The 27,301-nt window shown below is 41.4% G+C and overlaps 1 protein-coding gene across 4 annotated transcripts; it reads right to left on the bottom strand.

The window, feature by feature from the left end:
• Positions 1–178: 178 nt before the first annotated feature.
• up (Troponin T, skeletal muscle) lies at positions 179–8,007 on the bottom strand. 4 transcript variants are annotated; one of them, XM_022847390.2, is made up of 8 exons: positions 7,908–8,007; positions 5,593–5,646; positions 2,645–2,708; positions 2,148–2,346; positions 1,409–1,821; positions 1,129–1,221; positions 634–987; positions 179–494 (listed from the first exon to the last, which is right to left on the bottom strand). In XM_022847390.2, the coding sequence occupies exons 2-8, from the start codon at positions 5,607–5,609 to the stop codon at positions 447–449; spliced, it is 1,188 nt and encodes a 395-aa protein (XP_022703125.1). In that variant the 5' UTR covers positions 5,610–5,646; positions 7,908–8,007; the 3' UTR covers positions 179–446. The 4 variants fall into 4 exon arrangements, with proteins under 4 accessions (XP_022703125.1, XP_086827812.1, XP_086827815.1 ...); XM_086971686.1 differs by having other exon boundaries at positions 7,834–7,934; XM_086971689.1 differs by lacking the exon at positions 5,593–5,646 and having other exon boundaries at positions 7,908–7,964.
• Positions 8,008–27,301: the final 19,294 nt, after the last annotated feature.

Below are 27,301 nucleotides of genomic sequence, written 5' to 3'. Positions count from 1 at the left end.
TTGTATTATTCGTTATTTTTCGACTATAATATTCAAATGAACGCAGAATTACTTCCCGTTTTTTGCCCAAAGCGAAAGATCTGTAATAATTACCTATTAACGCTATTTCCTATGTTTACAAAAGAAACACATGTTTAAAAAACGAGTCCTACATTTTAGGAAGAAGCACATACGTATGTGACAAGCGGTAGCGCCAGCGACAAGTCGTTTGTCAATTAGGTTGTTTTTTATTTACTTAGCGCCTTTATTAGCTTGCTGTATTTTTATCACTTTTGCTAGGTTAGGAGACTACAGAGGTCTATTCGTTAGCTGCACAACTCCCGCCATCGCTGGTAGTTTAATATTCGTGTAGAACAGCGGCACCTTTTGCCTTTGGTCTAGATGTGCTCAGGAAGACTACAAGTGGGGGCGGTAGACCACTATCAAATCTTAGAAGTGTTTTAAATTTACTCTTCTTCTTCTTCTTCTTCTTCTTCCGCTTCTTCCTCCTCAGCCTGAAACGAATATACTAATTAGAAACGGTGTTTGTTATCTGTCCGTATCACTGGCGCGCCTACCCTTCTTATTTAATAATATGATGATTGTTATAATTATAGCAGGGCATGAACGCGTAAATGACAGTCGTAGGCCTACCTCTTCCTCCTCAGCTTCGGGCTCGGGCTCAGGCTCGCGGGCGGGCGGTGCTGGTGTCATCATAAAATCCTCAGGCGGCTTGAACACCGGCACGGGAATATCGTCCTCTTCGTCGTCATCGTAGTCAGCACGGGTACGATCGTACACTTGTTTGTTTTTCGGATTCTCAGGGTCCCATTTGGGCAGTTCCTTAGGGCCTTCGCGCTCCTTAAATGCCATCATCTTCTCCTCCCAGATCTTTTCGAGGTCGGCATCATAGGCCGCTTCGAAGCCTCCCGAGAACAATTCCTTTTTATCCTCATATGTTCTACGGTCTGTCCTGCGTTCGTACTTCGACGCAACTTGAATCTTGGGCTATAAATGAGATAATACCAGAGAAGCGCAGTCAGCTTGGGAACAAATGTATTATACCGGTCGTATGTTTTTCACTTTTACTAAGATACACGAGCTTTGATTGAATGCATAGCTTAGGCAGTGCACTTCACGAATACCTACAGGATATTTTCCAGATAAAGCCTCAGGGTCAAGACCTTTCTTCAATGCCTTATTCCTGTTGATCTGCCTCTGACGCTCGGCCAACTCCTTCAGCTGTTATTAGCAATAGGCAAAGACAAAAACAACGACACGAAAATATTAACTTCACCACAGACATTTGAACTCAGTTCGAAGCAATAACTTACTGATCAGAAGAAATAGTAATGTATGAACGTTGATTGAAACAGCACAAATACAATTTGTGTCATATGTTTATTTTTTGTGACGAGATGAAACTTACATCGTAATCCTGACGTTTTTGACGGTCTTCCAGATCATACTTATCGGACTCCAGCGAGACGATACGCTCCCAAAGTTCCTTGGCGCGCTTCTTGAGTTCATCGGCGGACAGACCCTCAATCTGGAGAGGCGGTACGCGCATCGCTAGGATAGTGGTTTTGTCTTCTTCAAGCTGTTCCTTGGTCTTGCCCATTTCACCGCGCGCGTGCATGATGTTAGCGAATTTGTCCAAGTTGGAAGTGCCTAGGGCGTTGCCCATATCGATCGCCTCTTTCTTGTTGATGCTAAAGTTAGGCCTGACAGGCTCCATCTCCTTCTTCTCTTTGGCAGCTTGCATAGCTTGCCTTTTTTTCTCAGCCTCTTCCAAACGTTTGCGCTTAGCCTCAGCCTCCTTGATCTTTTTTTCCTCAACCTCTGTAATATAATAACAACTTATTGAGACAGTTGTTTGTCAAAGCTGGATGCCGGACGTTAGCATTTCTATATCGGTCAAGACGTTTATACGTTTCTACATGGTTTTTAAGCATTTTTAAGAGCAAAAATGGAACTATTCTTAGCTAGAAGTGATCTATTCAAATATCTTATAATGATGCGTGCGTGGCATAGAAAATTACTATACAACTAATATATATATATATATGTCTGTTCCTCTATGCATTGAGTAATCCGTGCTTCGCGAGAAATCGAACAATTGATTATGCTAAAGATTTGGGCGAGACACATATCCATGGATCTTGTACCTCGGGCACGTTGCTCCTCGCTGCGCCTCTTATACTCCATCATGGCGGCCTCCTGTTGCTCACGTGCCGCCCGACGTTTGGCTTGGCGTTCTTTTAGCCTGCGCAATTCCTCATCCTCCTTCGCACGTTGGGCCTTACGCTGTTCGATGTACTCGCGCCACATCTCCTCCTCCTCTTCCTTCTTTTTTCTCAGCTTCTCCTGTGGTTGCCCGAAAGGCGTTTCAAAGCCGCTGGTTAATAAAAGAGCTATGCCGAGCTGCCATAATAAATGCACATGCAGTAATCTAACCCGTAAACACTGCCGGCGCTCATTTGATCCGAATAAATAATGCAATTTATATATTTCGTGACAATGGCGCATTCTATGAAGTGTTTCTCTTTTTGTTTCCAGTGTTGCACTGTTCCAGTCTAGACGCTACCCATAAAAGTAAGGTGACATTTCGATCGAGTAGACTGCCTAGAACATTCCAAAAAACGTAGTGAGAAGCGATACTAACCTCCATGATCATTTCGGCTTCCGACATGGTTTTAGATTCTGGACGGCACGACGCACGACGAGCACTACAGCATAAGCAAACAGATATCAAAATTACTGAATGGATCATCATATTGATTTCTATTAAAATTATTTATATTTTTCAAAAATGTATCTAAAAATGCACAACAGCCTAACTGTATACTAGAGCCTTAACACTGGTCGCTGCGACCTTCCAATAATTACGTAGATAATAATAGATAAAAAGATCAAATGGTCTGTTGCACATATTCGGCCATGCGCCATGCCACACCGTTCATCCTCATCTCATGGGCGTATTATTCTGTTCATGAACTAAGTAAAGGATTTTATCATTAGACAAGCTCGCATTTATTTGCATTTCAAATTCGCTCTTGCTGTTGCTTGGCGATAGTAATGCAAAATGTGGTCAATGCTGCAAGTTTAGCCTAATCTTTAGATGTTTGCGCCACGTGTCATTGTTTCATTCGATCTACTATGTGAAATAGAAACGTATCATGAGAGCTCCAATTCAATTTGAAGTCGCGGCCGTAGATATTTTCCGAGGACAGTATAATACCAAGGCGTGATCATACTAATCTACTGAATTCAAATTATTGTTAATATTTTGGATAGGATAAACCTTAAATTATAGGAGCACCATGACTGACATCAAGGGAACTTCCATCAGTTCCAAATACATGAGGCAGGACTCTTTAATCGTTTGCATCAGTTGTATATGTATGAAATTGCACGAAACCCCAAAGGAATAAGGAACAGAAGTAGTCTATACAATAAGAACTAATAAACTCCCAGTGTTATTTGGTCCCTGTCGGCGGCTGTGCAGATAAGCTCGGAACTTGCATAGTTGTTCGTAAGTGCCGTTTACAAGTTTTTACTTGTAAGCCGTACTGAATGTGAAAAGGGACTGTGGGGTTCTCCTTTCAACTAGCAAAAGTGATCAAGGAACTAGCTTTCAGACCACAACCAGGTATCCCTAGTCCTGGCGCGCAATGGGAGAGAAGGACGCAATGCTTGCAATCTTCGTCCAGTTTCGTTACTGTCTTCTGTACCTATTAACGCTAAACGAAACGTACGTTGTCCTCCGGTGACATATATATATATATATATATATATATATATATATTATATATATATATATATCTATCACCGGGTGAAAACTGTTGCAAAGAAGAAAGACCACTATGAACAGGTATCGCTGGGTATCTCTATGTATGTTCTTAGGCCTTGGAAACGTGCTATAAGTAAGGCTTGACGATGATCAACTTTCGGGGCCTGTCGTTGTCGTTTCGTTGGCGTTTGTTAATAGAGCTAGTATATGTTGATTCTTAGCTCTCAGTTTGTAAAAACGGTCGTTTTCGACCTGTGCACAAAGTTTCTCAGATGCTCAGATACATTTACACTGCGAAAATGTCCGGGACGCCCTTCTTTGACCCTTTTGCTGACTACAGAGAGCGGACTATTTTGGTAGAGCAATCATTCACGCACAATCCATTCTATAACATTCTGCTCAGTGGCACAGCCTAGTATCTTAAAAATTAGGCTTACTGCCAGAAAAATGTGGTGATATTTGTTGATGGTGTTCTACTCGAAGGTGAACGGCACGCACAACGCCCTTAATTGCGTGTTCGTTAGTTTGTTAGTTCTAGTCAAAAGTGAACATGAGTGTAATATACAACTGTTTCTCTGTTCAGATATAACTTTCCCTAAACTCGGAAAAATCAGCTCTCGTTTAGGAAAATAAAATTATCCTACTTCTAAACAATATGCAACACGTGCATACAAACATCGACGGGCTGTTAATGTCTTTATAAACTAGCGCTAATAGGTTAACCTGACTAACTGAAGAATAATTACAAGTAGTATATTAGTTGGATTGACCTCCGCATGCAAACTTGGCGAATGTTTATCCGACAGCACAACATGCCTTGAGCGACCGGGGTGAGCGCACGGAAGTTATTGTCACTATCAAACCTTATTTTTATCTTCAAACAGTTGACAAGAGGCTCATGAACATGGAGATTTAATGCAGTATAAATGTGGGCTTCGGCAGATGCAAGGAATCAAGCGGGCTACACTGTTCGTGTGAGACGCTACGGACAAGCCCTAATCGAAACATGGATTGCCAAAATCAGACTGCTACGTACATCTTGTTCGACAAGCATAATGCCGATCTATTATAGCTTTGCAATCCCCCCGACGGAGAATGATCGAATAAGACAGTAGTTCTTCGTTGTGCCTTCCGTATAAAATGTTACATTGCGATAACATATATGTTCTCCAAGGTTGTTGAAAAAAGGTTAAATCAAGCGGGTCGTTACCGAAGGCAAAACTGGCCTTCGTGAAGTGTTTAAACAGCAAACATTTTAGGCTGCCACCAATGTTGTCATTCGCTTAGAGTTTACGTCGCTTTTGGTCGCTATTAGATGGCGCTGTGTGCCTCTAGCAGCGACATTAGGTCGGTCACCTTCTCGGAAGTACGTGCGTTCAGATCGACAGAATGGCACCGCCGCCATTTCAGAATATTCGAAATGTTGCCGGATATTAAAGAGTTACTAGGCCCTTTGATACAATCATTAGGAAAAGTTACGAAACCAGTTTCTAAAATCAGACTGTACAATTAACTTGAGACACATCACTGTACAATTGAAACCAATAGCCTTTATCCTTTTCAAGAGATCCCTTTGCTTTGCCCCTACATATGTGCTCACTACTTCCGAGATGGTATTCGCACCCCGAGTTGATACCAGACCAGGCAGAAAGGTCACAATCGAATCGAAAGGGCAACAACGCAAAAGGTCACAAAGCGGGCAAGTTCCGATAGGACGGAACGGGGGGTTGAAAGAAAACTAAAAAGCCAAAACCAAAACAGAAGAAACGAAGAATTTAATGAAAGAGGAAGAAGAAGAAATGAAGCAGTGATCGTCGTACCTGTCGTAATCCGACATAGCGAGCGTTTCGTTGTAACACCCACGACAACCGGCACTGCCAACGAAAGCAGCAGGACAACTTTAGAATGACGAGGCAGTACAACAATAGTAGCAAACTCTTTAAATCACAGGGCGGGACGGAGATTGTAGGCGGAGGCATATAGGAGGGAAGCCCGAAGAGGCAAAGGGGTTTAACGGCAGGCCAGTAGCCTTTGCTGTTGTCCAACCAGTGCAATGCTCCAATAGGTATCTACACTCTAAGTATGATGACATGATTTTTCAGCGAATGAAATAGTAATTAACGTGGATAACTTAGGAGAGAGATGGAGAGAGAGAGAAAGAAAGGGAAAAGCCGGGTTTGGCAATTAATCGGCGATAGCCGCAATAACCGGCGGAAAATCTAAGCTTCTAGGGAAGGGACGGTCAGACGGCCGGTCTCGACACATATATAGAGAGGGAACAAAAAGAATATAGGGGTGCACGGAGGAAGACGAAAAAAAAAGCTAAAAGCGTAAAGGGCGGGGTTCATGGGGGAAGTCGTTAGGATAAGGAATCCAGCAGGTCGAAAACGGGTAAGCGCTGTGTGTGTATCCGCGTGAACGCGTTGAAGGTGATGATGTGCCCTCGGTAGCTGATTGCCTAAAAACAGAAGCTTCCGCAGCGGTAGCGGCATCAGCGTCGGTAGTAGCAGCAACAATAATAATAACGACGGCAGAAGTTGAGCTAGGTGTGAAAATGGAGGCAGGGCATAAGCGTCGACATGAGTGGTCATTTCACAGAAAAATACCTTTCTGCCCTCACAGGTTCCGCACGACCTTCTTCACGACTCACAAAAACTTCTTGCACTTCACAACTGATTCTCCAGCCGCTGCTGCTGCCGCCGCCTTTTTGGTCTCCTTTTTCCTCTAGCTTTCTTGAGAACGCAGCTGTTCAGCGCCTGCTAACTCTGCCCTTTCTACTAGTGCTGCTGCTGCTACTGCTACTACTACTACGAATACCATACGTAAATGCTACGTTAGCCAGAGGGCTAAAAACTCTCTCGCGTGTGAGCTCATCTCGAACTACAACAAAGGGCGAAAAACGAGATGAAGAGGTCGTGAAGGGGCTACCAGGCGAGGTCTGGACGGGGAACGTTGACAAGGACAAGAGAGCATTCGGGAAGAGCAGAGAAACAGCGACGTTTGACGCCGATATCGCCTTCCTGCGCTTTCATCTGACTCTAGTAGACGGCGGAGAGACGGCAAAAAAGGTATGGCGTGAAGAAGATCACAACTGTGGGTTTAGTGGTCATGTTGGTTCCGTTTAAAGAGCGAGTAGAGAAAGAATCTATCAGGAGAAAGGGGCAGTTGCCTAGGAATTTCGGAAAAGGAAGCACACGAGAAAACTGATAAATCAAAGGGAGGGCATGAGGAGACGCAAAAAAATTTTTTGAAAAAGATCGTCAGAGAACACAGAGAAAATATCCACATATATCTGTGTATACTAAACATACATATAAATATCATATGTAAGGTAATAACAAAAAGAAGATAGTTTTTGAAAAAACGAGGGTGAAGAGCAGTAGCCGACGACATCAAAAATAACGGGGGATACTACGAGAACATATAGGATACGACGCAATGAAAGAAGGAAACAGTGCCTAAATATCAAATGCAAATTGTGCATGAAAGCAAAACACTTCTGTAGAATTTCAGTGAGCAGGATGAGCTAGGGGAGCTATACGAAATAGGAAGTAGAATAATGAACAGGAAAACACTGCTGGTTCTCCCCCTAGTCCGTCACGCATTGTAGCACGTCTTGCGAATTAGAATAACAATTAAAGTGCGGTCGACAAAGCTCAACGAGTACGAAACTGATGATACGTAATGAGAAACACATTCACACTAAAATAGCACAAATCACTATTTTTTCTCTATTGTAGAACTTGATCCACTCCACGTTTAATCTAAAGGTAGGCGCCAAGCAATTAATTATTAGCGGATTAATTATGTGCGCGCTAGGAAGACTCGTTTCTGCTTTCTTTCACTTCATAATAGACGACTCTGCGCTTGAAACGAATCCAGCTTCAACGACGGATCGAATCCTGTAGATGAATCCTAGCACCTATAGCTTTTTGTCGAAAAGGCACGCGGGTCTATTGAATCTATCGACTACTACTGTAGAACACACGTAAATTGATAAAGCTGCAAATCTTTCATAATACGACTACGCTATATAGCAATAAGTGCTGGCAAAAACGTACGCAAATGCACCAGTTCTTGAGTAGCCAGTATTTCTTTCGCACAGGCTATGTGACCTGTAGTATTGTCAACGTACCGATAGAACAAGCAGCTAATGCCTCGAGCTGCAGTTAGCTTTTGGCGTGTACCATTTATAGGGTGAAAGAGTGAGTGGTACTACTCAGACGCGAGAGTCGGAAAAGACGGCGAAAAGCTACTTTGGCAAGCGCTGATGACGACAAAGAGTAAGGAAGGAAGGGTAGACCAGCGAACGGTGTCCACGGTGACAAAAACGACAGGGATGCTGCCGCTACCGCCGCCGACGCTGAGGACCCTACCAGTTGAATGCTGTGAGCCCGCAGCAGGTTGCTGAGAAACGTGCCTTTATGAAATGGGGACTCTTGGTAATGCAATGGCTCTAGCTGGCTGCCTAATCAAAGAGCCGAAAAGTAGAGGAAAAAAGAAATTTTGCCTCGGCGGGGCAGCTCAGGCCACGGCAGGGGATTTGGGTATGTTTCAAAAGTAGGTGACAACGAAAATAATGGCGGCTTCTGCTTGTTGTCTTTATGCCATTGACGAAGAGACCCTCGTAAGTTGTATCGATATTACTGACCGGGCGCATAGATCTAAGATTATGTTGCTTGGTGATGTTGTTGCTGATGGCTGTCACCATCGTTTTACAAATTGTGATATATACATATGAATACTTTACGCATGTATCACAATGTTTGCCCTGCTACAATAGGCCGCACAGAAAATAATACTAGTCTTTTCAGTAAGGAAAGCGCAGCCCTTCACTATATTTCTAGCAACAAATTTCTTCATTATTTGTTCGCTGCGACTTTTTACGACCTTTCCCGATCCAATTTACTGCTTCTGTTTCGGCACACATCTTTAGGTCAGAAGTTGAACAACTCGTTCGGCCAGTGTTCAAGATACTTTTCATTTTCGAATAACAGCACAAATTCCACTTGAGGATAGGATCATAGCAAAAAACTTTTCCCGAAGCTGACGAAGAGTGACGACGTTTACTACGCCATGCATTTTCATAAAAATGGTTTGGGCTCCTTTTTGTTTACTTAATGCAATCGGGCCATGTAAGAAGTTTGTTGACCATCTTGGTTTTTTCAAGAATTTGCCAGCACGTTAGACTTTTCTAGCTGCACTGAACATAAATCACAATGAAGATTTAACTTAATTCATAGCTTAACTTTCCGTACTTACTTAACAAACTTTCCGTTCCGTACTCTACCTTATATTGATACAGGAATAATTTCTTGTCACCTATAACAATTCTGCATAGGATTTGTCGTCGTGCCTGTGAGTTGCGCGTTGCATGACAAGATGTTGAGAGACAATGAAATCCCGTGTTTTCTAGCGCTTTTTGCTTGGGCTATGTAACATCCAAACACCTAACTATCGTTCAGATCTCATAGTCTCAACAACCTTGACTATAGTCAAGTAATCGCGGCCCATTATATCAGCTAATGAGTTGTTTGCCCATTATGGGTAACCGGGGCATTTTTAAAGAAGGAAAAGTATTTGAAAAAGGACACCATTATGTTTCGTTGCATTACAGTTTTTTGATCATTTTTATTAAATCAATAGTATGAAAATATGTACTAAACAAAATTAACAAGGTGAAGTACATCTAAAAAACATTCAATGAAAGTGTGCCTGTTTGTAATTTCCACGAAACAGGCAACGCTATGCGGATACGATCAAACATTCTTAAATAAATAGACCTAATCTGCTTACCAAACTATTGACATTTAAAGCTGCCACTGGCAAAAAAGAACCTTTTTTTTTTCGCTTTCGGTACCTAGACATTGAGGCTGCTACTGTTCATTAACGTACGAGCGTACGTTGTAGACGGTGTTTCAATGTTTCAAGTACACGTCCACGCTGTAAGTGTTTCCGTAGCAGATCAACAGCTTCAAATAATCGACGGGAGCTGCTTCTGCGTCTCAAGGCATAATAGCTTTATACCACATCAAGTATTGGACTCATGTTCAAGGGCGCGTAGACCCGAAAAACAAACACATAGAGTGGCTTAGATGGGTGACTCGCGCGAGCACGGCTTCAGTGAAAGCAATTGTTATAACAGCGTTTCCGCGCTATACTAAAACATGAACCTCAGCAAGATAGCTTCACGGCCCTTCTGATAGTCTATCTTTATAGAATACGCGGGGGATTTTTACGAAGTCGTTAGAAGACAGCGAAGCAAGGAAATGATTAAAGAGCTAGTGTAGCTTGACCAGTTGACTGAGTGATTACTACTATATTGACTGAAAAGCTATTGCTTATTCGTTTGTTTTTTAGGATTATTATCTACAGAATTGGCTTCCGCCGCATATTTCGTTAATGCCAGGTGGTAAGGAGCTGTGACTACCCATAAACTTTCTCACTCATCACAAACGGATTACGAGCAATTCGTTCGCGATGAGTTAGATACCGTATAAATGCTGTATTCAAATACAAAATACTTAGGTAAGAAAGGTCAGCGAGACTGAGTGTCCGTCCATTTGAGTATCTTGAGGAAAAACCTTGAAGCTAATTAAACCGAACGAGTCGAATTTTATAATAGTTCATTATTCCTGTGTACGAAGACAAATACCATCCTTGACCAGTGCCAACAAACTAGCCCTACATTAAGTCTAACGAATAATAGAACCCTACCCAGTTTAGAAACACACTATTATCTCAGACGCTGCTACGGTGGCTGCAGATTAAATCGACTAAGTTTTTGATAGCGGTAGAAACATTCTGTGACAAACGGTACTTGGATAGCCTTGGCCGATTCTATTCGCTGCTGATCACAGTTGAAGTGTACTCGATGGGTCAGCTGAGAAGAGAAGGCCCAATGCGACAAATCGCTCGACCCAATGTAGTTTCTCTACTAGTCGTATCAGAAGAAACACATTCACCGATTTCAATAGAACTGATGTATCAAACGTCTTTTTTCGCGGTTCGATGCCTAAACACGGAACGAGAAAAATACATTTACAAACTACAGAACGAATTGCTCTTGGAAAACTTTGTGCAACGCTGGAATTGAACGTTTGAATTGGGAGACGTTCTTTCTAAACGAAATGGCCGATCTATGATCGAATGTACACAAGTTGTGAAAATACAGTTCGTAATAGACAACAGGGTTAATTTTTAGAGCAAGTTCTGCAATTACGGATACGTAACTCGTGTGATTAAATAAATAAAGTAAGATGAGCAATATGACTTGATGATGTGTGATTCAGATGGTAGAATAAATAACTTATCTCTGACCCAAGTGAGAATAAGATAGAAATGCCATTGAAGACGCTAAGTAATCAGGTGGGATTTTGACTTACAATTAAATAGCACGTTACCATACAAGGTGAAGCTTCTGATAAATATGATACGTATTTCCAAGCAATGAAACAAATTAAAAAACAAACAGCGTATATGAGGTACCTCGGACATGCGTATAGTACTTGGTGCACGCAAGCCATAAAAGAATAGGTGTCTTTAATGAAATTAACACAGAAACAATAAACAATAAATTTCCTCTAAAATATATGTACACGGTACTATTTCAGCAAAATGTTGACAGCCCTCAAAACGACAAGTGGCGCTCCATGTGGGGTCAATTTGTACATATGGTTCTACAAGCTCTAGCTATCTTTCAGACGATTACATTCGAAGCTTTCGTTGGAAGCATTATAGTAAACTCATATATGTATGCATATATTAAGAAAACCTTCCCTTATGGATACATGTTGCATAGATGCTTATGACAGGATTGAATTTGAGACTTCGGAAGTTTGATAATTTCACACAGTCTCGAAACTACCGTGACGCAACACATACACATATTGCATTAATATAATTTCCTCACTTTATTCACACAAAACAAGCAGTGTATGCTGTTCAAGGAACTTGGAGGTAGTTACAAATGTCTACATATACTTTCTACAAAAGCGCCAAAGAGCCCTGTCCATCAATATCGCTTAAGGATTTTTTCGTTTGTTGTCCTTTGAAGCTCAATTAGGCCCTTCAGTTAGACTGCTACAACGTTCGTTGGTGTAGGCACCTCTTGAGGTCTAGCCGCTCTCGCTTTGTCGGCTGTTGCGCGACTCGTTCTAGCAAGCTAGTCGCGAACCATGTTCACATTATGTTTATGTACTTAAATTGAGAGCATTGCGCAGGGCTGTGACCAGGCGACGAATAGTAAGATAGATCGAAAAGCTGCTCAACATCATTGAAACACCGCATTAGGTTCCCTCTGATTTGCTGGTAGCTAATGAGAATAATCATAGACAAGCAGAGAAAACTCAGCTATGAGACACTAGCGCTCACAGCGTTCGGGTAAGCAAAGAGCTAAACGAAGCTTAGGACCGACGCATCTTTTGAATGTGCTGTAGACAGCTGAATAGAAAGCCCATCGGTTTCCACAGCTCCGTTAGTCTGACCACACCCAGTACGCGCCCTTCATTTTGAGCCGCTTCGAACGCCGGCAAGCGACACCAGGCAATCAGGCCCAATCCTGAAACAGCCTCTTTAGACATTCTCCTTCAGCGATCGTGTTCGAAACTAAAGCACGGTCTGTGCTCTCACTTCTTATGCTTTGCAACTCCCTGATAGAGGCGGAACTATGAAGGAAATATATGCAGAAGGGAAAAAGCTCGATTGTGCCTTCATTCAGTGGGTCAGTCGTTACTGCGCTAAGCGCTGTTGAGGTGTGTGGATGAATAGGCAGGTTGTAAGTAGGCACCGACTTTGAAAATGCCCACTGACAGGCCTGCGACAAGGCAAATGTCATCTTTTAGTTGCCCTCGTTGTCGGCGCCATTTACATGAAACGGGTATACTGGTCCACTGTACTGAGGATGCGATGGTTACTTCGCATTGAAATGAGTACCTTAGAAGTGTACCAGAATTGTAGGTGGTGTTATGCATACCGTATTCAGGCGCCTTTATGTATGTATAGCCTTTAGACCAAAAAAAGCTATAATATATTGACAAATATGAGCGCATACACAAACTTTAGGTGAGCTTAGGCTCCGTCGCACCAGGAAGGAATAAAAATTAGGATTTAATTCCATTTTACCAAATTAGATTTTATTTCTCTAGATACACAGACTTGTGCACCTTTTATCTGAAAAATACTAATACAAGAAGAAAGAAAAGTATATCCGCACGTAGAGTATATCCATGTCTGCGGTCACAACCTAGAGTGCGTCAAGTAATTCTCTGTACCATTCATTAGACTACTAAATGCTTCTTGAAATTGACTCGGGAAATGGACCTATTATATAATAATGATGTTTCGGTTAATCTACTACAGAAATGTTTATCTAGCTATTTCCGGAACGGTTCGTTTTCTTAAAAAAATGTCAACCCAATTTAGCCGATAGTTGATTTTCAAACGAAGTATACTTCTCAGCGCTAAGAGGATATACTTTGGAAACACAAACAAAGTATTGGCAGCAACTTGACGCTAAAGCGAAAAATATAATAACAATTGTCGTTATAGTTTTAAAATATAGAACTTAAAGGATAAACTTCTTATATAAAACCGGCACCTACATAAAGTGCTGTCGTCAAGATTATTATAACTCAGAATTTTTATATTTCTACTGTACTAAAACAACAAACCGAAACTGAGTATTGATATAAACTAAATTTGAATATATTATATTTCTTTAAAATCAAACTGGTCTGTGCTTGTATGCTTAAGGCTGAGGCTAAAGACCGCAAAGCGCTCGCCACCGATAGCCGAAAACAAAATCAACGCAGTCGCTTCAACTAAACACCAGCACTAAAACGGGAGCGAATTTCTGCGATAAAAGTTCATTGACAAAGGCGATATCTGAACACGTGAAGGAGCGACTAGATTGCTAAGGTCAGCATTCAGTGAGACCAGGCCAAAAGGATGGCTGGAAAAGTTGAGCCTTTCGAAGCAAAACAAAAACCGACGAAAGACCAGATGGTGCATCGAACTAGAAGACTGCGTATCATTCGACTTGGAGGTCAAAGGAGTCGCCGTTTGATAGGTTTTGAAGACAAAGCTTCTCGAGGGGCTTTCTAAAAGTCGGTTCATCACGATGCTTTTACCGCCGCAAAAAGCGATCAGGAGGCAAAGCTGGCGCTACGGACCTGAGCCTGAGAATCAAGTCAAGTGTCTTCCTGGTATATGTCAAGAGAACGGATAAGTTTGCCTTTTTCAGATACTTTATCATTATCTTGCGCGGAGCGTAGCTGTGCTTCAAATTATACACTGAAGGAGTCTGAGGCCTGATTAGGATGGAAGGCCCAGGATACACCGAAAGAGAGCGTTCCATGGTTGCAGGATGGGGTGCAAAAGTATAATCTCTGTGTCTAGCCAAGGTCCCCTGCCTGATGGTCCAATACCCTAGCGTCGTCTTCGCTAAAACAAGGATGTTACTCTTCAATAAGCCGATCAAGACACATGAAATAGCAAGCTACCGCTAGCCGCAGCTGATAGCTCTGCGGTCTACTTAGAGAAGAAGCGCTGTACCATTTATGATCAAAATATGCTCTCTTTCAGGGCCGACTGAGGCGCAAGATGGACACGGGAACTCTCAGTATCGCAATGAATGAGGGTGCGTAACTCGTCCGTTGCGGGATAGAGGGAACTTTGGTTGCATAATGAGGAAACCCTTGTCTGATAAACACGGCCGAAGCGATATGAAAAAAATATTTATTTATTAATCTTTCAAGTGAGGCATATAAATATAAATAATATATATATATACACGTAAATGAGCTTGACACTATGTGGTGGACTATGCAAGGCGAACACACGTAGGTAAATTGACCGAAAATACCGTATATCTATGATTGGGGACCGACAATGGCTTAAGAAAAGAAAAAGCTCGATTCCACGTTCCCTTGAAGAAACCACTGCACACCTAGTGTCATCCTTGTCGTGAAGGGGAAGAACCTACTCAATTACCACCAGCGATAGCTAAGTATGAAGAGACCACTTATTATTATTTCGCACTTTGAAGTAAGAGAATCATTTTCGAACCCGTCTAACCTCCATACTAACGTCCTATCGAACTCAACTCATTGCCGCTTACGCTTCTTATTACGGATCCATAATGTGGAATCGGTAAATAGTTGGATATTCAACTGCTATCATACCGATCATCGTATAGTTATAGCAGATGAAATAAGATCGTAAATAAGTTGCCAGAAGTCATAAATTCTGTTATAAGCTTTATCTAACAAACTGTAGCCTTGATTACTTGGGTTAGAATCCAAGTTTGAGAAAAACGAATTAGAGCTTTGCGTAGTAGTTCCAGTCTCAGACATTATTGTATCTAAGGGCTTCTAAAGATATAGCGGCCATGCATTTTAAGTACTGACAAAAATGCGAAGCAGTATATTCGGGTATTTATAGTACTACGGTCTAGTTCCTGATTGTGACTAATCGTCATGGCGGCAAGTTGAGCTGCACCTGAATAAGATTGGAACATAGCATTTATTGCCATATAATAGGTGATTTTGAAAATCTATCCAGATCTACATGCAGTAGATCTACAGCGACACATTTTTAATAAACTCAAAAAGTTACATTCGTCTACGATTATGCCATGAGGTTCCGGTTTTTTAAATGATTATTTTAACCACCTGTGGTGCTTGGACTAGATATTTGATGATATAACAAACTCATCATTCCTATTTTATATACACTTGACAATTTCACACCCTAGGAAGACAGTTAACAGCATAAAACGAACAATATTCTTCAGCAGCATCTACATCGAGTAGTTATAGAATTATATTAATGACTGTAAAGTAAAAAAGACATAAATGTATCAACTGTATTATCAGCGTAAATGACGATACCGTTTTCTGGGTGTGTTAAAGCATCTACTAAAATATTGTCCCAATGTGTAACGTTGAGCTTTTCGATAAAACATTTTTGCTTCGCTTGTGAGAAAGTTGCAATCGCTCAACTTCACGAGTTCTCTTTAATTTCACAAAAAAAAAAAGACATTGATAGTAATGTCTCTAATAATAATGAAGAAGACTAAACCGTAAAAATGGGAAACGTCTCACTTAAGGTTTACAACCCAAAAATTCTACTAAACGCTAAAGGCACGAGTTTCGCCAGACGCGAAAGTAGTCATGTGAAAATAGCACAGATAATAATGTTATTTCTACTATTCATAGAATATACCATAAGAGCTGCTAAAAATAGGGACTCCATTTGTAACGTTTAGTACTACGAGCTTATTTTTGGTCTGTTGGTCAGACGGTAGTTCGTGTATTTTTCACATCTTGCCACAAAGGCACCCGCAACATTTTGGACAAATATGATGTAACCCCTTAGACGTATTGCTTTTCAGTTTTGCCATTGTTTTTCTTGGATTAGACTTTCTTTTTAACCGTGGGTACCCAAGTTTGTGAACCTTCCAATGCCTCCTTGTTCTGACCGGTGAGAGGCGTATATTTCAAGTTCGTATGTAACTATGGCTGCAATGTCCTACAACTTCTTCCTGAAAAAAAGTAAAGTTTATTATCGGCTTAAGAGAAGAAAATACACGTATATTCGGCAGTTCGCGGTACTGACCAAGCTGGAGGAAGATTATCAATTTACTTTGTTAACAAATTTACAAATACAAAACTGTATCACTTTCTATGCGTCCAACCATATAACGACCAAAGATCTTCTGATTTGAAGTCCCTAGCCGGTACCGCCTACTCCGTAATCCTAACAAATACGAGATATATATTGTATAGTCAGAAAGCTGGACCGAATTCACGAGTTTTAAGTAACTTAGGTACCCTGATGCTTTGAGGAAATCTCGGTTGTCAAAGGCCGATATACCCTTTATCTGAAAAGGAATACTTAACCTTGTTGGAAGTAATGCAGATTGATGATAATAAATAGCAGCGCAGTGGTTCAAACGGCTGCCGTAAACAACCGATGATCTCATTTTTAACCCCGCGGACGCCATATTATAATTTGACAAGAAAAAAACCAACACTTGACATAAATTACAATTGACCAAGGCGACGTATTTCCATTATCACGAGTCTACCTAACTCTGAAGTTAATTCTTGGCGAATACACTTAATACTAACCTGTGCTCGAAAATGGCCTAGGTTAATTGTACGTCCTGACAAGGCTGACTATGTTAAATCAACCACTCGCACTCGGTGGCTTGCTCAATTGTAGAAATCATTATTTAACGTTTTATAATATACAAAAATTTCAAGTGCAGTAGTAACTGGCCACCTATATGCATTTGGCATTATTGTAAATAGCTAGTTTAAGTTATTTCTCAATAGTTTTTTTACCCTTAGCATAAGAAAGGGTATAGCGGTTTCACTTTTATTAAAGGGTGCAGTAAGGCTAAAAATATCGATGTTTATAAGAATAAATCTTTATAAATATGACTGCTCAATGGCAAAGTATGTTATAAGTAAGTAGGAAACAAGTTTATCAAGCCGCGCATTGGCCTAAGAAAACCCTAATTGGGCAATCTTGAAATTCTAGACCCATGTTAGAACTGATTCTACCCTAGTTGTTTCTAAAAGTTGATTTCGTTCCAGTTACCAGCGTAGCATATATTCCGATTTGAACCGATGTATGTACAATGTTTATTAGAGGCATATTCGAACCGCCCTCCTCAGACCTGGGGTTTTTGAGCTACAAAATAACAGAACCCCTCTAACACTATCTCTGAGGTGAATTAGAAGTTACAGTAAAGCTATGTACCTAATAACCTGTCAAAAATCAGTAGGCAATCAGGCGTTGTTTGACTGAAGCGCGCATATCTGAACGTTTATCAGTATGCATAATTGACTATTGGTGTGTTCTGGCATGCCCACCGAATGCAGCCGCAGCGATGGCCATTGTTGGTTTGCCCGCAACCGTAGCCGAATCTGCAAGTATTTTTGCCGGTCTCAGCGAAACGTCTCTTACTTATCAAGAAACATGCTCCACTAAGCTAGATGATGTGATGGCGGATCAAAGGAGGTCGCATGGAAAATAATTTCACTTGGACGTACACAAACATAGAAATCTTGCAAAAACTGTTTCATAGTAGATGATTCGTAATTTATTACTTTGTTTATATCAAAAGAAGCTTCTCTTTGATATAATTTAAGATGAAAATAAAGCAAATTCCTGCCTTGAGCTACACTGATAAATCATTCGCCGCTGATGATCACAGCGGTATCGAGGTCATTTTCAACAATCCGTAATTAACAATGAGCTTAAACGCGAGACTTCAAGCAGTAAAATGCGCAAGAAAAAAAAAAACAGGTAAAAATGCATTAAGCGAAAACAAACGGAAATTATCGAAATGCTTGAACCTCTACAGTATCTGTAAGCCGATATCACTGGCGTAGATAAAACGTAGTATATACTTGATGTATATGTTCGCGCTTTCGAAGTAAGCAAACTCGAACCATACGTGAGACAAATGATGCGCGTTCATCTTTAAAGGTACAATAAGATCTTCATAGGCTCAGGCCAACCAAAACAAGCAGGGACACCTATGTCAAAGCAGAGAAACCCGTGGCTTTGAGTAAACAGAGCAAATTCGGATCGTAAGTCCTCATTTCAATCAAAATACGTACACGTTTTCGCCGCATAAATAAGAAAGACTATGGTAACAACTATACACAGAATTATAATATTATTGTTTATGAGACTAATATTATATGGTCCTTCTGATAGATAGTCGTAGGAGAGAGAGTGCTGGCCACTGAACCGTGTTAATAAGCCTAGTGGTATATATTGGATTGTCACAAAATGTGATATACATCGCTGAATACGATGTGACACACATAAAGTACCTCAGAAAATCTTGCTTAATGTATAATGCTTTTACTACGAGAACAGCAGCCGATCCAGTATATACTCGAACGGGTCTTTGCAGCAATAGATTTATAAAAGTTGTCAACGATAAAATAACCATTTTATAACCGATTATGAAAGCTAAGTCGATTATACGTTTCATTATAACTTGACCTTTAACCTTAAACCAACCCTTCGCTTTAAGATGCATCAAGCTCCTACTGCTGTCCGGCAACCTTTTCCGAGCAGAAGACTTCCGTCGTGTAGCGCTTTCGCTTTATTTCAGCCAATACTATTTTATGCAACTCTGTGCACACGTCTACCCGACAGACAATCGGATCAGTGTTAACGAATTGGTCCCACTCCGAAATAAGCTTTATTTGACAAATGGCTGAGGCTAGTAGTTTCGCGCAAGTCAACAGTGATGTCTAACAAAATGCGAACGAATAGATAAAGCTGATCGAAGTGCTAATAATTTTACTAAACTGTCCAGGATTGAGCAACGATTGTAGTCAGACCGCTCAATTTATAAGCTAAAAGTGAACACACGAACGATGTGCTCTACAGAGTAATTTAAACAGGTAAAACTAGATTAGGACCAGTTAAGGTCGAAATCATACGGTGAAGCACCAAAATGAAGATCGAGAGAATCACCAAAACAAATATTAAATATATTTTAAAAAAATTTAGGAGTATAGTTTGAAAAAAAAAACTCACAGAGAATGTGTAGCTATACATCGAATAGTGAGTATAACATTTTTCGCAGGTACTCGGAGTGATTTCTGTTATAGTTTAATAGTACGTCTATGGACATATGGTACGAATACTAGACTAGACAAGACAAAGTATTACAATTCCGTGAAGCATCATTTCCTGCTAAAAAGATTTCGTCGGACGTTGTTGTCTAAGAACACTGCAAAAATTACTCGTAAAAATTATCTGTTTTTCTCTAGGAGCCCCTCAATAGGAGGGGTATAAACAGCGTAGCTCACGCTTCATCAATATCAGTAGTAGAAGACAATTAAGGCAGATTTTAATCGGGATACGCATTGGGAATAGAACTCGACTTGGTAATTTACCAATGGAAAATTATGTACCTATACACGCATATATATAAGCTGAATAGATGATTGAATAAATTACGCCGACAAACCTAGCCTTTACTTGGTTATGAATAAGGTCAGGTAGTTCACGGACAGTCGACAATTATAAACATTGATTTTTATTCTGTTTTGACCCATGGTAGATGCTTTATCCGCGCCCGTCAATAATCATATTTTTTTTTTTGTGCCATTTTACTACCTCGTTGACGAGTATCGAATATGCATTTATATAGGCTGAACCAACAGGTTGTATAATTTCGTAACAAAGACAAAGTACGTCTTATTGTTAGTAAATCTAGATAGTTCCACACCACCGATTGTATAGAGATTTTATTTATATGTTTTTTTTTTTCATCAAAGCTGGAACGAGTAAGGAGCTTAGCATGTGGTTGGACGCCGACTTTTCCTAAACGAATTTAACTAACAGGCCTGTCAGCGTCGTTTGGCAACTGCCACAAAGTATGCTAAGGTGAATTCTATAGTGATAGGAACAAATGTATTTGTCCTACCGTGAAAATTTCCTCACACAGCGTCAATCAAAGTACCCTGGTCGTAGCTCATAGCGTTGCCGTGGAATGGATACAAAATCTGTGTTGTATCACTGTTTGCATTGGAGGAGGAAATGCCGTATCGTTGTCGACATAAAAACTCACGTTCCCTGCCTATGCGATTTTAGCCACCCGATCATCTCAAGGCTTATAGTCGGCAGTACTGTCCAATTAGCTGCCTCTGTCAAAAATCAATATAACTTTTTCTACTAGGGCTAAATAAAATCAAGACGGGTGCTAAAGGCCTAATATATAGAGATCAATTATACTTGGACATAATCGTATTGATATATCATTCCGCTGCGCAGACGACGGACTCTGCTGCATTCCGTTCAATTACACGTTTTTACATCACCTATTGTAATTTAAGTTAGTTCAGCTGGCAGAAGTAACTACTGCCAACTCAGCTGGACATAGTGTACATTTAAGCCAGGTGAACAAGGCAGATGACGTCTAGATCAGGTTATCGTTCGTGCTTGCCGTAAGTTGAAAGACCAGTTGTACAATCAGTTAGCTGTATTGCGTATTTGTATGCTAGATTGATTTAATAAATACATATAAGAATAATTGAATAACACAAATATGCATTTCAATTAGTTAAACAGCTAAATAGTTTTGTCGCACTAAATAAAAAGTAGCAAATTTTTTAAACGTCTGCTAAAAAGTGCAGACTGCTACTAAAACTACATATGGAACACTTGTATATACATATGTGCGTCTCCGCATCCGTTCCAGATACGACTGATTGTAATTTTCGGATGACTAAAAAAGCAAGACGACGATGAAGAAACCATTGATGGCAAAGCGAACGGCATTACCAGTTTTTAGATATGTCACCGAAATAGTTGCTTATTCTTAACTGGTTTCTGTAGCAACAAGTATCCTAGCAAAGCGGCCAAAGACAAAAGATTGTTGAAATCTTTGTATAGCATGCCACTCGGCGGCTGAAGTAAGAGCACAAGTCTGGTTTTCCCGGTAGTAACGACAGTGGTAAGATTTCATGATACTTCGGTGGCGCGATCAGGTCGTCTACGCTTGTGGCTCTTCTCTCGTTCACTGATAGTAAATGCAAAGTGATTTCGCCTCCGTTACTGCTAAACACCACCATACAGGACAGTCTCATACTTACGCGATTTCCAGCGTTAAGCACTTCAAGTCGCTTCGTTTCCATCCAACATTTTCTGCGTTTCCTTCGCCGAGCCATTCGTCGAAGATGGTACTGACACGTTTGGTCCTCTCTTGTTCTGTTTCCTTCCAAACGCTCTTTATTTTCTACAGCCACCTCAGCAACTTTCACCTATGTTTCAGGCTTGTCGGACCAAGCAGTGTTGGGTCTGTCGCCTTACTCGTCCCGTCCAATCAAACGGTCAACCGACCTGTCTGGATTTCGAGAACGGCACAAAGACGAAGAAAGCAGTTTTTAGCTTTTAGGCGTTTCTATCCATGTTCCTAGTGTTCTTTTCGAGCTTCTTCTTCTGCTAGTGCTGGTCGTAAGAACTCCCTCAGTGTCTTTGTCGGCAATCGACATCTCAGACCTTCGTAGACCTGACCTTCCTCTAGCCTTTTCCCCAGGATCCTTTATTGCCTCCTTTCGGCTGTTGATGCCTCCAGCAGCGGCCCCGTTCTTTTTTCCCTCTCGGCCTTGGCTAAACTTGGCTAAACTTAGGCTTACACCGATGCCAGGCCAACACCGATGAGAACGAAGAAGAAGAAAAGTAAAAAGCTGACCAATTTTTGTGCGCAGGCTTACAGAACGCACTCATAGTCGGTTCCTCGTTGCCTCGGCTCACTGCCGGTCTTCCCTTCTCTGTCGCTCCTATATGTAGTTCTATGTGTCCAAGAGAACGCGGATAGGGCTCTTTTGTGTCCTGTGTTGCGCTTTGATCCTTCCTGCGCAATTTTTACGCTAGTGCAACGTCTACGTGTGACTCCGTACATACATCTAAAGCCGCGGTACCAGTTGGAGTAGTAACGGCAGTCGCTTGTAACCTTCAGTAGAAAAGCAGAAAAAGATGCTTCCAGCCTAACAGCGGTGCAGCTTTCCAAGGTCGTAAGTGTCAATACAGCGCTGAATCGCTCACTCTGCTGGATAGCCGTCATAGCTATGTAGAAAATTTGCTAGATAAAAACAAAGTGACGCTTTCCCAAGCAGTGTAAAAACATTACCGAGCACACGAAGTTTCACTGACTTAACCAGAACGGCTTAATATGGGCGCAGACTAGACAAACTGAATCAAGGAAAAGAACCTCAAATCTAACTCATCTAATCATGTGGCGTATGCACATATCAACCAACCTGTAACATATTATCCCGAGATCCAGAAAAAATTTACTTCCAATAAAAGGCATTTGTTACTAAATACCCAGCCAAAAGGGCGACAAGGTCAAACTTAGTAGTAATAGGGAAAATATTAAGAAAAAAGAAAAACAAAACAGCCAGGTTACGGTAATGCTCCATATCATTGCTCTCAGGATTGACATACAAATGAATCATATTGAAAAATAAAGATAATTTCGCTGCGTCATTTCTAGCAATTCTATGCTCAACGTCATGTGAAAATAAGCTTACGATTTTTAATTTTTTTCCAGTACAAAAAACATTATTGAAGAAAATCTAAATACAATATAAGCTGTCGCAGTTACATACAAGTTAATATAGTATGAAGTGCGAAAATTCTTTCAAACGTATTTCAAACTCAGAATCATATTCTTTACGAGTAAAACGGAGTGTATAAATATAATATGATACCTGTTAGTATATGCAGTTCCTTCTCGCTTCCAAGCTCCTTGAAGTTTCTCACTTATGCAGACAAGTACAGATAGGCCATTGATTATTGTGAGAAAAAATTACACCCAGCAAAATTATCTTTTTCACTTCGATTTGCTAAGAGCTGCCAATGACTTCTTCATACATTACGAATTAGAGAACCGTTTCAATTATTGAGTGATCTGAGATGCTTATGAGAAAGTCTGTCGCAAGATCGAATATATTTGTAGCAGTGTTATCCACTGCAGACGTGTATTTATTAATAGTTTTGTAAGGGGTCGATAAGGGGAAATATCAGATCTGCGCCTATGCAGAGTTTTTGATAGTTGTCTCTGCAGTGAAAATTTGGGTTATGCTTTTTCGGTGGATCTTGTACTCTAACATTTCCAACGGAGGGGTAGAACGATGTAATGGCGGCCATACTATGCGATACGGAAGGGGAGGTTTTGCCGTGCGAGCGGGACGATGATAGAGAATCAAAGCTTGAACGAGACCGTCAGCGAACAAAACGGGGAAAAGACAGAACGTTCAAACTTAAACTGAGGATACATTCCAGCCGATTTAACAGGAGGCGCCATTAAAAAGCTCTGCGATTCTTATCCGTGCGTCCTGTTACCCCCATAGCCTTTAGGCGTCTGCGGCCTTCTTACAGCACTTCTCTCTAGGCTGCTTGCGTTCAGTGGAGACGAACAGTCGAGCAAACAGCCGCCCGACCAACAAATCGCTTTCGATTCTTTGCATACGTTCGTCCTTGCCTGTTCGTTCGTTCGTTCGAACGAAAAGAGGCAACCAATTGACGGCAGCGGCGACGGTGGTAGTAGCTGCGGCCGTCGGCGGTAGTGAAGGTCTGCCAGTGGCAAGTAAGCCGGAGGTAGCGACCGAAGGACGATGGGTAAAGCAGAACTAACACCACCACCACCGTGCACTAACGACGCCGCACACCGAGTAGATATGGAACAGTGACGGCAGCAAATCGCCGTGGAGTAGAAAGTTGGCCTAACACTTAGCGGCGGTAGAGTCGGCTTAGGTCGGCAAGTCTCGACTAAAGCTGGACAGTCAGACGCCAGCAGCAGGCCCACAAAAGAAACCGGCAAAAAAGAACGCGTACTAGCTTCGTGGTTGGCCAGAGTGAGTAGTAGGCCGAGGACGAAAGAAAAATATAAGGGAAGAAAGGGACGGTAGAGAAAGAGAATGAGTGGGGGACAGGCCAGCGGGGTTGATGTGTAGGTAGGTAGGCCGCAGAACGAACACGGTAGCTGCGCGAAGAGATGCCATTACCTTTCCGATGGGCCGCTGTTGGGGTCGGCCAAGAGGACCAACAGGCGGCGAGGAGGAAACAGAAGTGAAATGCAGGAACGATGCCGTCAAATGGGTAGAGGACAGGAAAAAAAGAAAAGCGACGGAAAAAGCAGTAGGTTCAGTGAAAAAGAATGAGAAGCAGCGAGTAAGAAAGAGAACAGGGGCTTCTCTCCTTTAGCCAATAACGACTGAAGCGGATCAAACAAAGGCAGTAGAAACGATGGAGGCGCTACTATCGTTGGCAGAAGAGCGAAGCAACAGTTTCGTTATTACCTGCACAACGAAGGAGCTCTGGAGCCGATAAGGTGCGCGCCTTTGGACCTTTCGCAGCTAGTGGAAGAGACCGGGAGAGAAAAAGAGAAGAGCGATATAGTGAAGTCGAAAAGAGACAACTCTGAGAAAGAGAAAAAGAGATTGCATACTTAAGACCACTGACATCAAGCACAAACGTCACACACCGAAGAAGGCCGGCGAATACCAACTGAAGACCGCCACAGGGCTCTTGAGCATTACTTCGTGTAAGGCGCACTTAGAATCATACAAGCGAACACATAAGCCATTTCCACAAACAAACCGGCATAGTACTAAAATCAGATGGGGCTAGAAGTCGAAGAGGAACGCTACGTCTTGACAGAGGCTGCATGACAAAAAGCAAGCTCGAACGAGTTCCGACATATCAAGAACCAAAGGCCAGATGGTGTAAAAAATACTATGGATGTGTCCTTCCCGCTAAAATAGTGCACTTTCTGCTGTCGCAGCTTGAAGTATACTACGTTGCCTGTAATATTCTAGACCAACCTACAGGTAGCACTTGACAAATGGGGTGCTACGTTGCAGGAAAAACGATTCCACGTTCTGTCTACGTTGAACACGATGGATCGTCCGTACACATCTAAGAACCATATCTATGGGATCTCGGTTATGTATGTGTTTGTGTACTAGCTCCTCATAAACGCTTCAGCTTCGCCTGCTTCGAGACTGCCTTCGACTTTCCAAATCCATTTCACCATTTCATCCGTGATCAATAATGGCAAATAGCAACAGGAAAAACAGCAACTACAAGAGACATTTTCCTCCGACAGAGAGCGGCTGGTAGATTTACAAGTTGTCTCAGCCTGTACAGACAGGTGATGCGTTTGAGGGAAACGTCAGGCAAAGCGTTCACCTTTTCCGTTGAACGGTTTCGCAGATCACTCGGCGCAAGGCTAGGTCGCGCGCACTGCCTCTTCGGAGCGAACCTCGAATACATTACGCTTCTGTTGTCGAAACTCTGTCCTTGACCTCGTCGATGAGGTGATGCGTGACTGACCGAACAGACCGCACTTTAAGAAATTGCGAGAAAAGCTGTTTATTCCCAACGCTACTTCTAAAAGCTAACTACATGTAAACGAAAAACACTGTTTTAGTGCTCCCCTGGCTATCTCACAATCGGGTCCCAAAGATGTGAGATAACTCACTCTGCTGCGTGAGCCATGTAGGCGGTAAACAGATGGTTAGACAAGGGGACGTGAATTAAATGAGTGAGCAGTTAATGTATAAATGTTCACGTTTTCCGATATACTGAGACGAGGCTCTGTGATTAAAAGAACATCATTATATTTAGTAGCAGTGAGCAAGACCTCACTAATCATAAGAACATATATAGGACGATTATTTTTTCCTGTTTGATTCCATTTACCATCGGTTCTTAGCTGGGATCGAGAAGAACAAAGGATCTGCTATCGTCACATGTGCTTTTCTGTCTGTCTGAATGTCCCATTTGCTTCGGTTTCCGGAAGGCTGAACGCTTTTCGGATATCTCGACAAACGTTGGTGTATCAGTCAACAGATTTACTAAGCGATAGCGTTTGGTTTTTCTAAAAAATTAGGATTTCATATGTGATAGCGCGCGCAATTTTCAAACTGAATAGGTTAAGTTCTGTCAAATAATAATAAGGCCCGCCAACGACACCTACTACGCTGTGTAACTCGGTCTATATGAAGAAAGTAGATTTTTATGTCATACGAAGGTTCCCAGCGCACGACTTCGACTGCTACATTTATAAAACGCAGGGACACTACGACCTCAATGAGAATTACATGTCAATATTTTATAAGTGTACGCAATGGTATCATGTAAAATATATGAACGGTAACGTATGTGATAGTCGCAATACATAACCTTGGACTAGTTTCAGCTTTGTGCATTTAACAAGGTCACTTCAAAACACTTGGACCACACACACATATTTAACACGGCGAACGTTACGGAACTCGTTACACTGGCCGCCTTAAATGTTAGCTTCAATTGAAATATCTAGTTTAATGATAATAAACGGAGTAAATAAACAAATTATACTATATTTTTATCTATTGCATTATTTTATGTCAATAAAAAGAACTCGATGTATTTCACAAGGTGAAACGTTATTATTAACTTTTTGTGGATCCTTTTCGTGAGGCAAAATTATTTGATACTGACGTTACTTAATGATACATAATACGATAGCTGATAATGACAGAAGGAGAACCAATACTTATGGAAAATTCATAAAAGCAACTTAAGCCACTCTTAGTTTGATATCAACAGGAATTAGAGGACTCCTCTTCATTGCGGCGGCACAATTACGTCCTGTTTCAAGGCGCAACCTTTAATGGCAACTAAAATGCGCTATTTATTCTATAGTCATCATATATCAAAAGCTACCATAAGGAGGTCTATTCAAGATGACTGTATTGAACACATCGGCCGCACAATGTCGGGAAAAAGTTTCTTAGTAACGCTTGACAGGTTTAGAGATGAAAATATGTAGGTATTTGGCAAAGAGTTATTTAGCACGCGAAGGAACATGCGCTGCTATTGCAGCTGGCGAATGCTGAAACTGAAAGGGTTACGTCGCGTTAAGCAGATGTAGCAGGCGTCGTCGCCGATCTACGTTACGGATGGTGGAGAACGAAACGGACAGGAGAGAAAAGG

The sequence above is a fragment of the Varroa jacobsoni genome, unplaced genomic scaffold (genome assembly GCF_002532875.2).
Source record: "Varroa jacobsoni isolate VJ856 unplaced genomic scaffold, vjacob_1.0 scaffold_1281, whole genome shotgun sequence".
Taxonomy (NCBI): Eukaryota; Metazoa; Arthropoda; class Arachnida; order Mesostigmata; family Varroidae; genus Varroa; species Varroa jacobsoni.
Note: the sequence above shows the minus strand (reverse complement) of the source record. Positions and strands in the feature narration are given on the sequence as shown.

Bases quoted from the DNA above. Each gene is read 5' to 3' on its own strand.
- up (XM_022847390.2), bottom strand. The intron at 1,222-1,408 runs GTAAGTTTCATC...TGCTAATAACAG, and splicing joins AAAAACGTCAGGATTACGAT to CTGAAGGAGTTGGCCGAGCG. The intron at 988-1,128 runs GTAGGTATTCGT...TCTCATTTATAG, and splicing joins CTTTATCTGGAAAATATCCT to CCCAAGATTCAAGTTGCGTC.